The sequence below is a fragment of the Phycodurus eques genome, chromosome 18 (assembly GCF_024500275.1).
Source record: "Phycodurus eques isolate BA_2022a chromosome 18, UOR_Pequ_1.1, whole genome shotgun sequence".
Lineage (NCBI taxonomy): Eukaryota > Metazoa > Chordata > Actinopteri > Syngnathiformes > Syngnathidae > Phycodurus > Phycodurus eques.
The window spans coordinates 8,384,705-8,406,023 of record NC_084542.1 but is presented as its reverse complement, the minus strand read 5'-3'; the positions used below and the strand labels follow the sequence as shown (position 1 = coordinate 8,406,023).

Genomic DNA, 21,319 nt, shown 5'->3' with positions numbered 1-21,319 from the left:
CGCACGTTGTCAAAGTACAGTCGCAAGCCTTTAAAACTGAAGGGCCAACCATGAGGTCCAGGATTGATGCAAATCTAGCAAACAACCACCTGTCCTTTACATCAATAATTTGTCTATATTTTTTTTTAATATAATTGTCCCCCCCCCCCCCTAGTTTTAATTCATCAACAGAAAACGACGTTTACTCTTATCAGAAGCTTGACGACAATTTTCTCCTCTGAGCATCAAAAAATAGTTTGTTTTTCATTCAACCTTTATTTAGCCCGAGATCTCATTTACAATAAAGATGCATCAAAATAGAGCAAAATAAATAAAAATAGAGCTTTAAATGTAAAGTTGCTTTTATTGACAATATTTTTCACACGTTACAGGAGTCACACAGCAGAAATGTACAAAGGATACCGTGATGACGTCAACAGTAAAAGTAACAAAATAAAGAGATACACGCCCCAGTGTATTGTCAGTTATTGCACGTTTTCGAACAGAAACAAGTTAACAGAGCGGCGGTTGAAGACTCGTCGACGAGTCAACATTACTGCTCCGCAATGTCATCAGCGACCAGTCGACAGTGACTTTCATCACATTAGTGTCGATTTTAAAAATGTTCCAATTGCGCAATCCCTAGTGTTTTGTGACGTTTGTGAATTGTTCATTCGTGCATATAAACTTTGTCCTGAGTAACAATGTGACAAAAAAGTAAAACAGTGTATGTATATATATATCCATCCATCCATCCATTTTCTGAGCCGTTTCTCCTCACTAGGGTCGCGGGAGTGCTGGAGGCCTATGCCCAACTATCATCGGGCAGGAGGCGGGGTACACCCTGAACTGGTTGCCAGCCAATCGCAGGTGTGTGTGTGTGTGTGTGTGTGTGTGTGTGTATATATATATATATATATATATATATATATAAGGAAATGTCTCAGGTTCTCTTATTAAAATACACATTTGCTACTTTCAAAATTCCATGATATATATATATATGATAAAAGTACAGTTGGGACAGCACCCTGCCGTGTAAATCGGAAACGAAGACAGGGCTTTAGGCGCCATCTTGTGCAATCTTAGGGTATTTCAGACAGGACAAAAACAGTGACCAGGTGAGTTTTCAGTGGGTAATAGAGGAATTGATAAAAAAATATATATAATAGGCGGGGATAGGCACTGAACCCCTTTTTCAAGCGTTTGACCCCTCCCTAAAAAGGTTTCTAATTGCCTCGAGATGCCACGAGATGGCAGCAACTCACGACAACATAGTTCCGTGGCACCAAGACGCTACGAGATCGCGCCAACGAACTGCAGTGAAGGCATTCGGATCTTTTTGGGGCAACCTAGCCTTCAATATTTGCTCAAAAAAACGTACTTATTCGCTGTTTTTTGCTCAGGCAGGCCCAAGCAATAAAAATATTACTTTGGTGTTTTCTTGGTGCCAAGGAACTATGCGTTAGTGAATTGATGAGCTTCATTTAAATAAAACTAGTGCATCGCTGTCATTTTGGTGCCAAGAACTACTTAGGTGGTAGTGAGTTGAGGAGTTTCATTTAGACAAAAGTAGTGCTTTGCCGCCATCTTGTGGCATCTATAGGGAATTACAAACCTTTTCGGAGATATTCGGCTATTTGCGGCAAGATTCTGTCACTGTCCCGTGCGGATAACGGAGGGTTAATGTATTTAGAAAGCACTTCAGTGATGACTTGAAGTCTTGAGGTTGTGAGGCTCACTTGTGCTTCACAAAAGACTGAAAGCCTCAAACTGATGCCTTTGAGCTGTCAATCAAAGCCTGCGGTCAGTGGCTGAGCAGCCTGAGGCGAGCCAGCCAACCTCCAAGCAGCGACGTCGACTGTTTGCCGGCGGGCGGAGAAGCGGCGGCGGCCGCCTCCGCGGTGCCGCCGGCCTTCGCGGAGGCGGTTTTCTTGGACGCGACTTCCTGGTAGGGGATGGTGGAGCTGTCGTGCAGCTCGGCGCTGATGAAGCACTGGCTGCCTCGGATGTGGTCCACCCCGCGAACCGCCGGGTGTCGCCGGTACGGCAGCGGGAAGCGCTGCTCCTCGTCCTCCTCGGTGATGCTGCTGATGCCCTCGTTGCTCAGGTAGCGGTGAAGACGTCTGCCTCCTGGGCCGCCAACAGTCAAATATGGCCTCAAATGAAAGTTTTTTCCCCCCACAAAAATCCAATTTGAAACGCAATGGCATTACTTGCCATTGCAGATACTGACAAATAAACCACATTTTAATGGATCAAATGGATTCGTCTCCCAGTCCCTCGAGGCAGGCATCTGCTTGAATTCACCCGTCTTTGACTGACCAGCGGCGGCTTTGAGAAAGTTCGCAGTGGCTCCAAAATGCGCTCGCTTACCTTTCCATCCTGGAGTCCCGCGCTGGCAAGACACGCCTGAGAGAACCTCAGCCGGCATGGACACGGGACGAGGTTTACCTGCACCCACAGAGACCACAACCATTATTCATGTTTGATGTAGTCCACTATATAGTGGACTAAATAAAGTCCACTAGAAATCTTGTTGTGATTTGGGAGTTGGGAACGACTGAATGATTCCAAAACACTTTTTTCCCCTTTGAAATGAATCGACATTCCATTAACCCGCTCCAGCCCCCCCCCCAAAATTTTTGTAATGTGTTCTTTATGAAGAAAAATAGCACTCTATAATATTGCACTTTTTAAAAACATACAGCAATGACAGAATTAAACAGTTTTTGCTGCAATTTTTGCTTCAGTTCAATGGACATTGCGCCGCTCCTTTTGGTGTGCACATGATGGCCACCTGGGGGCAATACAATACAGACATACAGATATACTGTCGAGTACAGCTCCTCAGTAAACAGAAGTAATATTAATCGTTATTTGCAAAGGATAAAGAATATATGCCTGTGAGTATTGTTATATTGTCTGTCTACATGCGTGGCCCCACCATTTATGATCGAATATTCGTGAAGTGTCAAATAGATGCTAATCGTTAGCCTGTCAATGGCATTTTCCAGTGTATGTTAACATTAAGCTTGTGGGGCCTTTCTGTAGGCAGTTGTTTAGTTGTTTTAAAGGTGTACTTGTCTTTGTTTTATGTTTAGTTTTAGAGTAAACTTTGACTGGGAGTGGCATTAAACAGATTGAAGCCTCTTTTTTGAACAGTTGTTGACTATCTGCCAAACTGCTGCTTGCTGTGAAGTGAGCTGAGTTGAGTTCATTGCCACCGTACAGTGCTCGTATCTTAAGTTTTGATTCGCTAGTCAAAGCCCGAAAAATAAAAATAAATAAATAAATAAATGTAAAAAAAAAAAAAAAAATCAATCAGCCGAACGACAGCATGTATCTCTGAAAACGCTCAAGTGGGGACGTTTGTATCTCAAGGCATCACTGTACAGGGATTTTCTTAAAGTGGACGATATACAGTAGTAGACTAAAAAGACCACTAAAAAATCATATACAGTGATGAAGGAATAAGGGATTGATTCCCAATACAGCCATTAAGAAGTGGATGCCAATAAGGGTGTGTGTGCACTCTTACCGCCTACACTGGGACGCTGTCGGAGTCGTACAGGGACCGGGACCGGAACTGGGACCGGGATGGGCCGCTGGATTTGCGGAGCATTGTTGGCGCCGATTCTGGTGGCTCCACCGCGACTGGCGACGCACACATCGGCATCCAGAGACGAGTTGGGAGACCTGGGCCTTGCCTTCACGCTCTCACTCGCCTCACTGAGTGAAGACAAAGAAATGCATTGTGGGTAAGTGACGAGAGGAGAAGGAAGCCGAAATCTGAAAGTGGGCCACTGACAAAGGCGAATATGGGGCACCGGGAGGAGGAGGGATGTACAGATCCAAAATGGCCGCCTTGTTGCCATGCGCAGCGGTGTCCGAAGGATGACGCCATCTGGGGAGGCCTGATGATGCCTGCCACGTCACCATGGAAACAAGGCAGTGAGCAGCAGCATGTTTATATACATTATGTCACACTATGACATCATTATATCATACTGTGACATCATACCGGAAGTGTACATTCGAGAAAGTTTCAATAATGCGAAGAAAACACCACCGTGTGGAAATTTTGGGGGAATGCAATCTTCATGGATATTAACTGGCACAAGACACAGCTTATTCTGTTTCAATTTGGTGTCATTATCAAAACGTATTGCTGCCACACCTGGAGGAGAAAAAAAAAAAAAAAAAAAAGTTCTGTATTTTTTTTGTGTACTTATTTTAATGGGATAGAACTCATGTTTTACCGTGGTAAGTTCAGTATGCCGTTACATGATAAAGTTTAATGTGATAAGATTCACTTTTTAACGTGATAAATTGCATGTGCTAGCATGATAAGTTCAGTATGATGTGATGTGATAAGTTTGAAGTTTTAACATGAGAAATGTCACAATTTCACATTTTAAAGTGATACATTTCATGTTTTTAATGTGTTTTGATTATTATTTGAAATCTCTTAATTTGGTCCATAATAAAAAATGTGCAGCTGACCTGAACGAGGGAGGGTCTCCAACGCATGTTCTTGAGCGGCGGCGGAGCAAAAGCGCCGGTCGTTCCAGACGGCCTCTTCTTCAGCATCAGACGCACGCTTCCTGACTCCGCCCTCAACTTGGCCACCAGGTGCTTCAGCTGCCAACCCACCTGGACCAATCACAGCGCAGCGCGCCGGTGAGGGGGCGTGGATTTACCGGAGGAGACGTCTCGCGGTCGGCGTCACTCACCACCGTCTGCTCGTTGACTCGGATCACCTCGTCTCCGGCGTGGATCCTCTTGGTCTTATCTGCGGGGGACTAGAGTTTATGGGAATAAATTGGAATGAACCAGGATATTGTAAAACAGAAGGTTGGCTCTTTACAGGGAACTGAAATATAGTTGAGGGAAACACAATATACACAATATAAATAAATGACTAAATATAAATGAATATGATTCTGTTACTGGTTTGGTCGGTAACGCGTCAGACAATCAGCATCATACTTTCCCAACGTAAAAGCAGATGTTTGCAAGGGTCGCATTTTGATTCAATCCAAATATATCAGCGTGCTTGTATAGCGGACTAAACAAATCGGATAATATTTACAGTTGAGAGGCTGAAATTCCGAGAATTCGGACAATTTCAAGTTAAACAATTTCTCTAAACGAATAATCGATTATCAAAATAGTTGTTGATTAATGTAATAATTGATAAGTTGTCGATAAATCGATGAATTGTTGTACCTCTAGTCAAAACGATTTAAAATTTGCAGATGTAATTAAATTCCATTATGTGACCACAAAGCTATTGTCACAAGATAGCGAGGTGGGGTTAGAACAGCAAAATTAACAGAATGCATACAGACAGGAAAAGGTTTTGTATTTTATTCCGTGAGGTAAGCTTATGTGGAAAAGTTTCACTATACTGTGATGGCTTCAAAGCAGAGGACACATTTCATGAGTATGTCTTAACATGCCAGTCCTATGATCAGGATTCTTTTTATTTCAACACTGAAAAACCTAGTCTTACGTGTTTCATTGTCTGTTGTTTAAAAAAAAAAAAAAAGAAAAAAAAAAGTTATGACAAGAACGTGATTTACGTTTTCTGTGGTTCCTGTGACGACGTGAAGCCCGTCGTAGGTGGACTTGATGTAGATGCCCTACAAGGCAACGCACACTTTGTTAGGGCTGCGTGCAACCTACAAGCTCGCCACTTGAGGCCGCCAAACTCAAGCAGATCTCACCAGGCCCTCTCCGGGCTTGATGTTGGGGATGTGAACCTCCTCCACACACGACACTTCACTCTTGGACAGGTCGGAGGTCACCCGGGCTGTCTTCTCGCACAGGCTGTTCAGAGCTTGAGACTGAAACAAACACACAAACATGAATGTATACACACACACATGCACGCACACACACACACAAACTCAAATGCACACAAACATGCTCATAGACAAACACACACACACACACACACACACACTTGCACAAACACAAATGCACGTAAACACACACGTACATAAAAACACAAAAGCAAGCGCCTGCACACACAGGAATGCTTTAGCCTAAGAAAAACACCAAGCAACAGGAAATACCAAAACAAGCAGGAAACACTTGAGAAAAAAGTACACCTCACAGCATGTTTGTGACTTGAACTTGGCGACGAGCTCTAACAAGGTGAGCCTCGCACAACTAAAACTGGGTATACACTTATAATTTTTTCGTCCTTTCCGATCAAAGTCAGCAAAGACCCGATTATGGGATGCCTCAAAAGATGATCTTGAGTGATTATCCTCTGGTGTGTAGGGTGTTAGGGGTCATTGTTTTTCTCCCCGAGCTGTTCAGAAAATGTTAAACGTAGTGATGGTAAATCCTCATGCGTGTAGAGTTTACACAGAAGCTAAAAGTTAGCACGGCCTAGCTTCTTCTAGCTTTTCTAGCATAGTTTACCGGTACAGCGGTGCCTTGAGATACGAGTGACTCGACTTTTACGGGTTTTTCGGGTTACGAGCAGTCGTTCGTCCAATTTTTGTCTTTGCATATCTGGCGGCAATATAATCCTTCAAGCGATGGATATTTGAACACAAACAGTGGAGCAACACACGTAGACAGACAATATAACAATGCTCACAGGTCTATATTATTTATCCTCTACGAAAAACTAATACTATTGCTGAGGAGTTGTGTCGCCTCCTCTAGGCTCTATGTATGTCTGTTTTACTGTCTATTATACTGCCCCCAGGTGGCCAAGGTGTGCACACCAGTAGGAGCAGCACAATGACCATTGAATTGAAGCAAAAAGCGTGACAAAACATGTATTTGCATTCTCTTTATTTACATGATCACTGTATGTTTTTATAAAGTACAGTATTATCGTGTTATTTTTTTTCTCATTAAAAACACATTTTTAAAAATGCTTTTGGGGAAGGCTAGAACATCTTAATGGCATTTCCATTCATCTCAATGGGGAAAAAATGATTTGAGAAGCAAATGCTTTTGAGTTATGAGTGTGTCACGGATTCTCAAGGCACACACTGTACTACTACCACCAACACTGTCACTACTAGTACTACTAAAAATTGACCGTTCAAAACGTTTGTCCAGACCTTATTGGAAGTTTGAAGAGGAAAAGACACACAACACTCGGGATTCTGGGAACAAAAGGCTGTCCAACAGGAAGTGTGATCTAAGACAGGAAGTCAACGTTCCTGAGCTGAATAAACAAGGGCCAGGAAAAGGAAGCGTGTGTGTCTGCGCGTGTGTTTGTGTGTATCAGTTTGTGCTCCGGTATCAAAGGTGGAAGAAGAAAAAAAGAGTGACTGACCACTTCGAGACTCTTCTCCTCCATCTGATAAACGGTGAAGTCCTGTGAGGACAAAACACAAAAAACTCTGACGCAAGGACGCCTTTCGTAAACTTCGACCACAACAGAGATTAAAGGCTCGTGTGAACATTGTTCGGATTAGAAAAGACGCTTGAAAGCAATTCAAGTGTGGAAAATGAACAGAAAACAAAGCGATTATATTACAAGCACCTTAACATAAAACAAAGACATGTTGTCAATTTAAAACAACCACATAACTTTGCTATAACGTCTGTTCGCTTAATGCTAGCAGAATGGGAAAGGCCATAGATAGGCTAGCAAAAGTAGCATCTATTTGGTGGTGTTATAACACTTTAAGGAACGGACATTTGAACAAAAGCGGTGCAGCAACGGTATAGACAAACATTTTAACAACACTCACAGGCATATATTTTTCATCCTCTGCGAAAAATGGCGAATATTACCGCAGTTACTGAGTCTCTTACAGTAGTTGAGTGAAACTCTTCTTTGTTTGGCTGCATGACTGTATTATACTGCCGCCCGGTGGCCACGTTCCGTACACCAGAAGGGGCCACAATGAATTACTCACGATGCAAAAACGAATTAAACTTGTATCTCAAGGCAACGCTCTAGATCGATCTATCTAGTATTTATCCATTTATCTATCTTGTTGACAAACCAGCTTTGTCACAAAATTTGAAGAGGACGAGATGAAGACGTTTGACGACAACAGGAAGTGGCGCGTGTAAACAGCAGGAAGTGCTGGGAGGTAATTGGCTGACTGACCTTCTGGACGGTGGAGGTGAGCTCCAGACACAGTTGAATGATGGTGCTTTTGGTGGACATGAAGTCACTCGCGTTCGTCATGGGAGCCCTGCAAACAATCAATCAATCATTTATTTGCATTGCAACTTTGATAGTAAAACAAAACCAAAAACAAAAGGGCTTCACTGAACAGGCGAGAAAAGACAACAAACACCCCCAATGAGGAAACAGTGGGGGGGGGGGAAGCAAAGACGAATGGATAGAAAGATATACAAGGACTAAAATAAATAAATAAATACATTAATTAATAAATAAATCATACACAGCGGCCGACTGGTTAGAGCGTCAGCCTCACAGTTCTGAGGACCCGGGTTCAATCCCCGGCCCCGCCTGTGTGGAGTTTGCATGTTCTCCGCGTGCCTGCGTGGGTTTTCTTCGGGCACTCCGGTTTCCTCCCACATCCCAAAAACATGCATTCATTGGAGACTCTAAATTGCCCGTAGGTGTGACTGTGAGTGCGAATGGTTGTTTTTTTATGTGTGCCCTGCGATTGGCTGGCAACCGGTTCAGAGTGTACCCCGCCTCATGCCCGATGACAGCTGGGATAGGCTCCAGCACGCCCGAGACCCTAGTGAGGAGAAGCGGCTCAGAAAATGGATCATCATCATACACATCGAACACCATCATCGTTGGTCGCTCTGTGGTGATATCTTGTGTTACATAAAAAGACATTTAAAGTCCCTATGGTTGCTTGTTCACAGCTCCCTACGCCATTCTCCCGAACCGGGAGGAATTGCTTAGATCCGTTTTGCCGAATGCGGAAGTAGGTTGCGCATAGACTGTTACCTCTAATATTCATCTTATTATTTGTAAACACTTACTTGTGAAATATAAGCGTAAGAGGATCAAGGGTGATGAAGTCATCAACTCAAAATTATTGCACCCAATCTTGATTCTTTTATTACATGTGATTATTATTGAATTTATTTATTTGATTATTTATTCTTATTTAGATTTGTATTATATATTACATGAGCCCTGACATTGGCTAGTGACCAGTCCATTTGTTGTCCATATGCAACGTGCATATAATGTTAGTGAGAGAGGTCTCACTCTGTTGGCTGAACCAAAAATGAAAACAAAACAACACTAGTCAGTATTCCCAGTGACACGTGTCAAACGCTGGGAATGTTCTTCAGGCTCACACAAGCCTGACCTGGAAGAGGGAGACACATGTAAGTGTGCGTGTGTGTGTGTGTGTGTGTGTGTGTGTGTGTGTGTGTGTGTGTGTGTAATGAGCTGGTACGTGTCAAATCGTAAAACTTGAGTGACAGGCATTAGGGTCGTAAAGTGGACCCAAGTCCCACAAGAAATGTTGGGAATTCTTTGAAAGTATTCCAGGTGTTTGTTTGACTCGTGCAGCACGGTGGAGGCGTGGTTAGCACATTTGCCTCACAGTTCTGAGGTTCAAGGCACAAATCTGGGCTACTGTGTGGACGTTTTCCTGTGCTTGCCTGTTGTTTTTCCAGTATTCGCTGAAAAACACACTTCACCATTGCCATTTTTTTTTTAATTCTTTCTGAAATGGCCTAGGATAGATACCACAAGATGCTGCCAAAGCCCTATCTGAACAGGAACGCAATACAGTAATTGGTGCCAAGGAAGCATGCTGACGTGATACATCTTGACCGACTCGAGAATGTTTCCCCCCTCCAATGCAATTAAAACGGACGTCGATTTTCCGGTCCTTATCCGCTGGGGGTCCACTGTAATCGTTTTTATAGCAGTCATATGTCTCAAGATCTAATTTGTGACATGCATGAATGGATGAATGATTCCCACTGTCCCTGCCTACTATATCAAGCAAAACCACAGCAGATTGGCAAAGTCAACAGGGAAAGAAAACCTTGTAAAGTAGCAGCTGTTAGCAGGTTTTTTATTACTGTGGCATCAATTCTAATTTCGGTGAGCCAGTCTATGGCAGTTCACATTATTATGTTAGGATTAAGCTAGCAAACTTTCATTAGACCAGATTTGGTTTGGTTGACCACTTTGGTGTTCAAATATATAATGTTAGATTCTATTGTTTAATGTGTCAGTGTTACAGGAAACTAACTGGGAGTAACAAATAAACAGCTTGAAGCAAGCATGCTTTGCCTCTTATTTGGAGAATGGGCACTAAGGAATACTGAAGAAGTGTGTTTTAAAAAAAGTTTAAATGTTTTTAAAGCGTTCGGGAGCAGTAAATCTATAAAAATGAGATAATAAAGCTTTGAGTGCAAAACAGTTGCTTCAGCTCAGCACAACACATGACTGACACATCTTCTTCACCAATTGCTCCATTTTTCCACATCCAATATGGAGGTGACATTGATATACGCTTGAGCGCTCGGGGATGTCTACGTAAACATGATATCTGCGGTCATCATCGCCCACCTGTCCATCCAGGACAGCAGACTCTTGGCTGCGGCGATGAGCTCCACCACGGCGGTGAGGAAGTCGTTGGAGGGCCGGTGGGCGCTGTTGCTCTGGTAGGTCGGGTTCTTACGGCGCTGCGACACGGCGCCGCTCAGGTTTTGGTAGGCCAGCCTCATCTTGCCCACCAGCGTTTTCAGGTTTTCCGACTCCACGCCGTAGTTCTTCTCCCAGGGGAACCGACAAGCATCAGAACAGACTCACTTTGGCTCGATCAACATGAAAAAGCACTAGAAATAAAGTGCATCTACAAAGTAGTCAGAGCGGATCACTTTTTCCACATTTTGTCATCTTACAGCCTTATTCAAAAATGGATGATATTCATGTTTTTCCTCTCAACATTTTACACACAAGGCAGATGGTCATATGCAAAAAATATTCGGCAATGCAAGGTTTAATTCATAACTCAAGGCAATAACAAGCCTCCCGGTGTGTTCGGCAACACTCGTTCCAGTTGGGGCAACATCGACGTGACATCCTGTCAAAAGTCATGCCTACAAAATAAAATCAAACCAGTATAATAAGTTTCACCACATTTGCTTTGGCCCCGTGGTGGCTTATTTAGCAGTCGCACCCAAACTATTAAATATGGCACCATGTGGCCCGAGAAAGTGTGCTGAAACTGTGTTATTATACTGTTAGTTTTTTTGAAGGTCTGACTTTTGACAGGATGAGCGATGCAGATGTTGCCTGAGTGTTGCAGAGCTGACCGGGAGGGTTAATGTTTGAGTTGTTAATAAAAGTTTGCATTGTGGAATACGCCTTGACATCTCTTGAATCCTTTTTTACAGATGAAGTTAAAACCAAGACCAAATTTAGAAAAAAAAAATGAATCTTACATAAACTATGGCATGCAAAAACCGAGGTTCCACCGTATTACATATTTGGTTCAATTTATTGCTTTCTGAAAAAAACAACCACAATCACGACGGCGTACCAGTGCACAGAGCAGGTCGACCGCCTCCAGCATGAGCTCCTGATGTCCGACCTTCACCACGCCCATTGTTGTCAGTTCCTGGTGAGTCATCCTCAGGAGCTTCTCGCCGTCCACCCTGCTGCCACCTAAAGGCTGGGAGGTACTGCTGGAGGCTGTCGTCCAGACCTCAACAACAACAATAACACGTTCAGACCCGAGACCTTCCATGTGTTAGTTGATTTTTGATAATGACATAAGATTATTAAATCATGAATATGGAGAGTGTATGTATAAATATCGCTGCTGTGACATCTTAATTTCTGACACATCTAACCATCCCCTGTATCTAGCCATCCATCTATCTATGTACTCATCCAAATGCATGTGTGAAAAGTTTTCTGGTGGGGGAAAACTTTTTTTTTTTTTTTTTTTTTTTTTTTTTTTTAAAGGGAACCCTTTAAATCCAAATGACCTCACGTGACCTTGCCTGTTGTGGTGGCGCCACTCCATCGCCAACCCTCTACTTAATAATAACCGGTCAGCCCAGATTGAACCTCATCACATGACGCCCGTGTTGCCTTCCACTGGGCTCCTTTCTTGTCAGAACAGACAAACAAACAAACATGCTTTGGGCAGCAAATGGCAGATGTGAAGCGGTTGGCGTTAAGGCAACAAAATGTCCGAGACGATGAGCATTAGCAGCGTGTGGTGCTTGACGTGCTGCCGCCTGGAAGACAACAGATGGCCGGCCGGCACTCATTCACTCACCGGGAGGGCAGGGAGGAACATTCCGACCAAACAAAGTGCTGATGTGATACTTGTGTGTTTGGTTGCGCACCTCCACCACCAAGAAAAACAACAACTACAACAGCAACAAGAACAAGCTTGAGAACCACTGTGGAACTACATCATCATCTACATGTTATTTTGAGACAGTTTTCGTTCAACTGTAACCAGGGAAGACTTTAAATTGGGAACGCCTGACAAATATGCGATGAACAAGCTTGACAAAACAAGAACGTTGTCATTGGCTGTGCTATTATTTTGAAAGTCCAACCAATACTCACTGTACAAACTTCACAGAGAATTAAACTTGTTGTTTTCCATTCTCATATTTGAAAGCTTCATATTCCCAAGTTTAACTTTGTCAAACTGGTACTTAAATTGCCTCAAAATTCATATTCCAGGTAATATAGTAAAATTATAGTCCATCTTTTAATACATCAATTTCCAAATACTGTCTCGTTGGAAAGTCACCTCTCCTAACCTTATACACTGGAACTTCGGTTTTATTATTAGGAGTGTCCCGATCTGATCTTTGAGATCGGAAATCAGTCAGATGTCAGCAAAAAAAAAAAATAAAAAATAAAAAATAAAAAAAATAATAATAACATGGATCAGATCAGACTGGATTTCAAATCTTGATTTTACCACTCTTATAGAAGTAGTTTATTCCATGCGCCGCTCCAACACTTCCATCCAGCAGAGCCCACGTGATCACAACAACAGCTTGATAAGGTGCCAACATCGTAGCAATGATTAAGAGTTGAGAGTCCAATTGAAGTTCACTGTAAAACTAAACAGACACAACAAAATAATTTCACCTATTGGACGTTCAAATACCTCACAAACTCAAGTTTCTTTCTTCGTTTTTGCTCACAAAAATCGTGAGCTCAAAGCTAACACACAATGAATGAAAAACACCATTGAGGAGCTAATGAAAATTAGCATCAGCCTTGCGGCACTTGTATCTCTCAAAATAATGACCATCGGTACACAAACTCTGCATGAACATATGCAGACAGGCAATATAACGATACTCTCTGGCATATTTTGTTCAAACTCTGTGAAAAACGAGCTATAATAATAATAATATTCAATTGTGACTTCTTCTCCTGTCTTTGTTACTGCTCGTGTTTATACCATTGCATGCACCACACTGCCCCTCAGAGGTCAAGACTTGCACAGCAGTTACATTATGTAACCCATTGGTTAATAATAAATGTGTCAGTATTTCTCATACCTACTGTTGCTGATTATTGATCTCAGTTTGAGTAATACCATTTGATCAAGCCTTTTCTGAAATTCCGTACGACAAAATAAGTACATTATGTATGATTATCGCTGAAATCGGACCAAACCGATATTGGTATCGGCTAAAAGTCAAGGCTGCAATATTGGTATCGGATCAGAATTGAAAAAGTTGGATCGGGACTCCCCTAGTTATTATACTGTGTGGTTTTATTTTGAAAGTCTGACTTTTGACAGGATGTGTTACGCAGATGTTTCCTGAGTGTTGCAGAGCAGACCGGGAGGATAATTGTTTTAAATTGTAAATAAAATCTTGCATTGTGGAATACGCCTTGCCGTCAGTTGAACCCTTTCTACACAACTTATAAAATGCTTTGGACGAATGCACTTCGATAATGGCGTAGTCATTCGTTTTTTGGGTCAGAAAACCAAGCGGACAAAATTTAGCCCCCGAAAATTGTCAAAAAACAAAACATATGAAAACTCAGGTGTAGGAAAACCAAGATTCCACTATCATCTTTCCATAACCATTAAGGAAAAGGTCACGAGGTCAACCTAGATGAAAAGTCGCTTCCTTTCAAACTAAAGAAAAGACAGTCGTTAAAACCTAAAATTAATTCAACTCCCCTTTTCTGTAGGTCAATGTCATCACGCGACGGCGAGTATTGTTGACATAAATCTCGTGTGTGAAACTACGGTGAAGTTAGTCAGTGGCCCGTTGAGTTAAGTATTGCTGCTACAAAGGATTATGAGTAACGAAGACCTCCTTTCCTTTCCGAAAGGTTGGTCAGGACTACTTTATGCTATAGGTGACATATTAGGTGAAATATTTTGCATTGGCTGGCAACCAGTCCAAGGTGTACCCCACTTCTTACACAAATCTGGGATTGGCTCTAACTCACTTGCCCACAGAAAATAATAAGGCCTATAAAAAAAATGGATGAATGGATGGAGGTAGGGTTAAAAGTTTGCATTGAGGCACCCTTCCTTGGCATTTTTTGGAATTCGAACAAGTACTTCCGGGTCAACCAAAAATCTGAATCCGAAGATGACCTCTGTCTTCCTGAAGTTCACCCTCCAACTTCCTAAATGTTAAATTCCTAATTCTTGAAGATCATTATTCCTGCTCAAGCTTCTAAACATCAACTGACACGCCTGCTCCCTAAATGTCAGATTGCAACTTCCTGAAAGTGACAATCCTACTTTCAACTTCCTGCCAGCATGATAGCAAAAGGAGTTGATGAGGATTGCGGTGCTGATGGCCAACACCACGCTATTAAGACCGCACTTCCTGGCGGGATGAACGTCACCTAGAAGCTTCAAGTCCATGGAAAGTGAAAAAACATTTCTTGTAAATTTCCGACAACAGAGAAGAGTTTAATTTATTAACATTTAATTGATTAAAAATAAACCAAAAAGTATATGAACTTAGGCTGCAAAATGGTGAAAAAGCAAGCCGTTGTCTCTGCTCGTAAACCACTGTGGGCGTGTCTGCTGAATGTTCTAAAACCACGCGCAACTCCCAATCAAATACCTTTAATGTGACCTGGAAAAATGGATGCAACATTGTGGACTATCTTTTTTCTGCCTACACATAACTTCATGTTTGAGCCGTGAAAATATATTGGCTTAAAGCCTCAGGTGGGTGGAATATAGCCCACTGGGTCGTTGCGGGGCTTCTCCACGCCGCGACAACGAGGCGCTCTAAAGCGGCCACGCTCACATGAAGCCCCGTTCTACATTCGTTCATTCGTTCTTCTGCCCTCTCCCTGCGACGTGCGCACACTTACGGCCGACAACGGGCCGTTCTAATCGCCAGCCCGAAGCCCTGTTGCACACGCTGCCTGTCAAGTCTGACTTTTTTCATTTTTCCACCCTCCTCGCATTTCCACCCTTTTCAACAAGACGTGGGCACACTCATGGCCGCTGTAAAGCGGCCACGTCGGCCGACTGCTCAACGGGATGATGCATGTTTGAGGTGAAGGCATAGCTAGCTAACTAACTACATATCGTAATTGCATCGGATAACCGCTGATGCGAACGAAGGCACTCAAGTTCTTATGCCGGATTCCACACTGCGTCACGCGAATCATTTTAGCCAGGCACCAAAAAAAACAAAAAAAAATATCAGAAAAACAATTCAACACTATTGCTCGACAATTCAGTGTTACATAGTTCTTAGTCTTTGCACAGTTATCTTCAAACGTAGAATGTATTTAGAAATAAATCTCTTTCCAGTGTCTTTATGCACAACAACACAAACATTCCTTGTGTTGGGCATACAATTCTCCAATAAACTGAAATATTCCAAGGATTGAGAACTAGAGGGAGGAAAGAGAAGGAACTAAAGAGCTCCCTGGAGTATGCACACATTGTAAAACATGGTTGTCATTCCACACGTTGAAGGTTTTGAGTGCAGCCGCAGCCCCTTTATTTGCTTTGCTGCCTTCAAACTCGTGTACCTTGGCCAATTATTGAACAGATTATTACTGTTCTTGGGGATTTGACTAATGCCACAGAGTGAGAGATTTCAGGTTTCACTGTTGGTCCAAGGAAGAAGCTAGGGCTGGCCAAATATTCCATTTGAATAATTTAAGTTCAATTGTCAGGATAATTACGAAAAAGTAAGAACAAACCAAATATTGGACATTCTTTTAATACGTCCCAGCCCTAAAAAGATGCCATTACATTTTGGCGCCCATCATGATAAATACTTTTAAATACCTTTTTTAGTAACAAATTGTCTGCTCAGGCACATGAGCAAAGAGCAGCTGCTCATCAACACGCTAGTTAATTATTGAGCAAAGATCAGCATCTAGTTCAACTGAAACACACACACACACACACACACACAGGCTATTCATAGTCGCACGTGGACACGCTCACGGTTCATAACCGACTGACTGCTGTGTTGACCAAACAACAACAATAGACATTCGAGAGGAAAAGCCTTTCCTTGATGGAGCAGTGCACCTTCACAAGCAGGAAGTGCCATTGTGTGTGCAACACAAGCATGCGTGCGCACACACACACAGGTTTACAATGTTTGGGGGGAGCTGGTGATGGGCTGGTGGGGTTGTGGTAGAGCAATGTGTGTTTCTATGTTTGTTGTGTATTGGTTTAATCGATGTTTTGTATTATTTTCTGTATTTGTGTTGGGAGATGCTGCATCTCAATTCAAACACAGACAGTAGAGCAACACATCTAGACAAACAATATAACAATATGGCCAGGCATGTATTCTTTATCCGCTGCAAAGAACGACTAATTATTATTGACGTACAGAGGAGCTGAGACCATCTCCATGTACAGTACAGTGGGCCACCGCTATTCGCAGGCGATAGGCACCAAGCCAGACCACGAATAGTGAAAACCGAAGAATAACTGATGCTAACTTTAATTGTCATTAAAAAAAAAAAAAGAGTTCCCTCTAAAAACCAGCGAATAGGTGTATTTGCAAATGCCGAATCACAAATCTGAGGTGGTCCACTGTGAATCCGTATGTTTGTATTATACTACCCCCGGGAGGCCAAGGTGCACACACCTGAAGGAGCAGCACAATGTCCATTGAATTGAAGTAAATACTGAAGCAAAAACTTTTATTTCTTTACATTCTATTAAATTATGTCATTACTGAATTTTTTTATAGAGTAATATTTCTTATTAAAAACACATGACAAACATTTCAGTTTTTTTGCTAGGCTGATTCGTGGATTAATGGCATTTCCATTCATTTCAATGGGGAGAGATGATTTGAGATGCGCTTGTTTTGAGTTACGAGCATGGCCACAGACCAAATTGAACTAGGCACCCCTTTCAATGACCATGTATACTGTATATGCAAATGTAACATGTATGTATTTAACTTATACATGCATGTATAACAATTTACATATACAGGAACTTGTAAAATACACAAGCATGTGTAACATGTATGTGCATGCAAGTTTCTGTTGTTTGTGTTAGTATCTCTCACTCTCTCGCTCCCTGTCTTCGTTTTCCCGTTTCTCCTCCCACTGAACAAACAAGACACTTACGATCCTCCTTCTTTCCTATCAGAGTCCAAACCGCAGAGTTTCTGTTAGGATTTGGACTCCTTCCAACCCTCTCGTGGGAATTCTGCTACTGGAATGGATGGCAGAATGCCTCAAATGTCAAAGTTCTCGCTTGTCGGTGTCAAAACAACGAGAGGATGCGATGTGTGAGCGCGTGTTGCTCGTCATACGAGCATCAACACGCGGATCCGTCCCAACACGGTGAGCTCGTCCCGGGTCATGTGATGACTTCGATGCATGTGCGTGTAAACAAGACAGGGTGGCACCTGACAGTTTTGTGCACAAACACACAACGCGCGCACACACACACACACATTTGGGCACGTCTCAGACACCAACGTGACATCAGTTCATGAGCTCATTAACATATTTAACTTGACCAAGCTTGTCTGTGAAATTCAGGTTTGTAAAACACTGTCAAGACTAACAGGTACCTGCAGATCGTGGCTTTGGGTTTGAGATCAGCACAGCTTTGGAGTGGAAGATAAAAGATTAGGCGGTGAATCTCGGCTAGTCACGTTGTTGATCGGGGAGAGAGATGCTAACACGTTGGAATTTGGAGTTTAGGCACCTCCAACTCCAACAGGGTATGTATGGTATAAACAATGTGTCGTGGTAGGTAGTAGAAAAGTGTGTGTCACAAGCGTGAGGAAAAAAAAGACGCAGCTCATGATGTGAATGGCGAGGGCCATGTAAGAAAGCGTGTTTCTTTGTTGCATATCTGTCAATAAATCATTAATTTGCCAGCAAAAGCCCTTTCTCAGACTTACTTTCTTGTTTTGCCAAAAGCAAAATTGGTTAGCATCGAAGTCACTGTTTTGCTTTACAAGTTTCTTTTCACAAAAATCAGGTTTTCTATGCTTCTTGGTCAGAAATGATATTTTTGTATTTTGGGTGAAATGAACCCACGTTCTACTGCGGATTACGAAAGAATGGAAAAATACCCAAACTGACTTTTTTGTTTTGCTGAAAGAAGAGTGTCTACGCATTCTTTTGCTAGATGTGGCGTTTACGTTGTCACAGCAATAGATCGGTCAGAATACTCAAATGGCTGACAATGGGGGGCAACTATGCTTTACAATGGCTAGCAGTGAATGAGTTAAGAAGACACATGACAACTTTTTTAAATTGTGAAAAAAATAGACGTTATGTCTCAATTAACATATCTAATTTGACGAGCACAGAGGCCGAATCAGCATCTTGATTGATCATGTTGTCAGTGTCAAAGTTACTCCAACTAAATCATCAATTTCGAATAATCATGCAATCCCTTAAACAACTTTGTGAAAAGCCTCGTGGTCATGTGACCCCAGTGTCAAATCTTTTCATCTTTTCACACATAACAAAGTCCAATCTGCCGCCGGCACGCTAACCTCGTGACCCTGGGCTCGGTGGGAGGAGTGTGTGTGTGTGTTTGTGTTCACTTTAGTGGTGAGGCTTGTTTACAGCTTACTGACAAGTCAACACAGCACAAATGATGTGTTGTGAGATCGCACCGTTGCTTGTTAACGCATCATCTTCACACTTTTATTTTTGCCTCTTTTTATAACATATTTGCATTTGACTTTTACTTCTTAATTGTCTTCCGCATACCTTTACTTTGTACATCTCTGTTTACTTGGGGTTCACATTTGATTTTTGAAAAAACAAAAACATCGCCAGACCATTTTGAAAGGATTACAACTGGCTTTAAAAAATATATATATTTAAATGCTTTCATGTGAAATTTTACTAAGGGTCAAAACACCCTAAACTACAAGGAGTGAAAATGTATTGAGATACAATTACTGTATCCAATTTCCTTATACGTCGCTTTTTCAAAACATTTGAAGACTATACAGTTGTGTGCCAAAAGTTAAAAAATGGTATAATACATTATACAATCTATCCAAACAGTGTAAATACATAATCATGCATCTTCTTTTTCATCATTATGTACGTGTGGAGCGGTTTCTTGACTGTACGAGTGCTCGATTTTCCATGTTTTTCAACTCACGAGGAATCAATTCAGCCAAGATTTGAGTTATGAGTAAGCTTCAGATATGCTGCCGCTTGAGTGAAGTGAATAAAACTGGAGCAATTAAGGTGCGCGCATATGAGCAAAGAGTGCCAGTCTGCTAATATTCAAAAAGTCAAACTCACAAATGACAACAATTCCAAGGAGCTTCTGTATTCCACAACTCACGCCTCGACGCTCACACCGGCTAAACGGCCAACCCTACTTCAGCTCCTGATGTCACTCACTAGGCCACGCCCCTAAAAGGCACACATCTAACTCACAAATACTACAGTACGTCCAGCAATTCCACTTTATGAGACCAGTTTATTTTCTGATTTATTGTGCTATTAGTGTTATTTTTCTTTTTTTTTTTAAAAAAAAAAACAAAGGCACCACTGTATTATTAGTGTACAGTATTCATTTGATTGAAACAGTCCCAGCCAAGCTGAGTGGTTTACTTATCTTTCTGGATGCTATCAATTCAACTTTCGATTTTTTTGTCTTTCCAGCGTTCGTCACTGTAGACTTAATTTTTGGACTTGAAACGTCGTCACAGTATCAATGTTTGGAGCTGCTTCGAATCAAAACCCTCGAGGTAAGATTTGCCGTGATGGAAGCATAAATACACGTTATGATGGGTTTGTTCTTGGATAATTTTAACGTTTAGCATCACTTTCTCTGTGTCAACTTTGACGACTTGAGATGTTCGTTGTTCTTACCTGTCATCCAGTCCAGGACTTGCTGGGGGCTCCATGCGCTCACAGCCTCCATGTCTGTCGCTAGGAAAGTTCAAATGATCCTAGGAAAGCGCTCAAAAGTCATAATTATTGACAGTTAGGATGATTTAAATTGGTCATGGTGGGGAGTGAGGAGCGAGTGCTTTGCTCTCCTCTCGTGCACGTTTTCTAGTGAGAGGTGCGCGTGCGCGTCAGTCTCCTGCACTGACCACGCCCACTTCTGCTGTCCGCCAATCACGACGCCGCCATTATGAGCACTCAAAGCATTTTACGAGGACGCTTAAAAAAATCTTACATTGCTTGTTTTATGACGATGGTAGTGACGTGTTATCCAGCAATATGTTCATTTGGCTAAAAAAAAAAATTCAAAAAGGCCTAACCAATGGCGCCAACGAGCGGCTAAAAAAAAAAAAAAAAAAGTTCAAAAAGGCCTAATCAATGGCGCCACCGAGCGGCAAACGTTGTTGAAGTACATATTAAAACAGAACAAAATAACGCTCATTTTCTAATTTATGATTCCTGCTGTTTACAGTGCTGTGCTTACTGTTCTACAACAGGAGCAGTGTCTAACGTTACCATTTAGCTCAATTAGGGTCAAACTACATGTAGACAATACAAGTTGGGGTCACAATTTTTTTGTTTAAGGTAAACACAAGTGTGCTTTGACAATGTATTCCGATAGTTTCTAGTTACGTTTCAAAAGTGTCAGTAGCAGTCCAATTAGCACAATATCTATATTACTTTCAGAAGCAATTAAATATCATTATACAAGTCAGATCTTGTCTGGAATGCAGGCGGAAGCTGGAGCACCATGGATTCAAACTCTTACCTCAAAAATGTGAGGCAAAATGAAGGCAACCTTTGTAGTTAGTTGTACTTTCACAATGTGTACACAGATTATATATTTACACATGTGCCATTGCTTACCTTTAAAATCAAGCACATTTCTAAGCAATAAAATGACAAGTCCATTAGGCAGTGGTTAGACCAGCTATGATGGAAGCTACACAGATATTGCGATGGATGCCTGAAGATTTGAACACATCAGGG

General features: G+C 42.0%; 1 protein-coding gene across 1 annotated transcript; it reads right to left on the bottom strand.

The window, feature by feature from the left end:
* Positions 1-335: 335 nt before the first annotated feature.
* On the bottom strand, positions 336-20,421 carry cnksr3 (cnksr family member 3). Its single transcript, XM_061704207.1, is given in 14 exon segments — positions 336-2,112; positions 2,356-2,433; positions 3,521-3,711; positions 3,791-3,906; positions 4,486-4,635; positions 4,716-4,784; positions 5,568-5,627; positions 5,712-5,831; positions 7,292-7,333; positions 8,078-8,165; positions 10,493-10,695; positions 11,469-11,582; positions 11,584-11,633; positions 20,252-20,421. Coding segments are annotated over 14 exon segments (1,659 nt in total). The 5' UTR covers positions 20,304-20,421; the 3' UTR covers positions 336-1,786.
* Between the last annotated feature and the right edge of the window lie 898 nt (positions 20,422-21,319).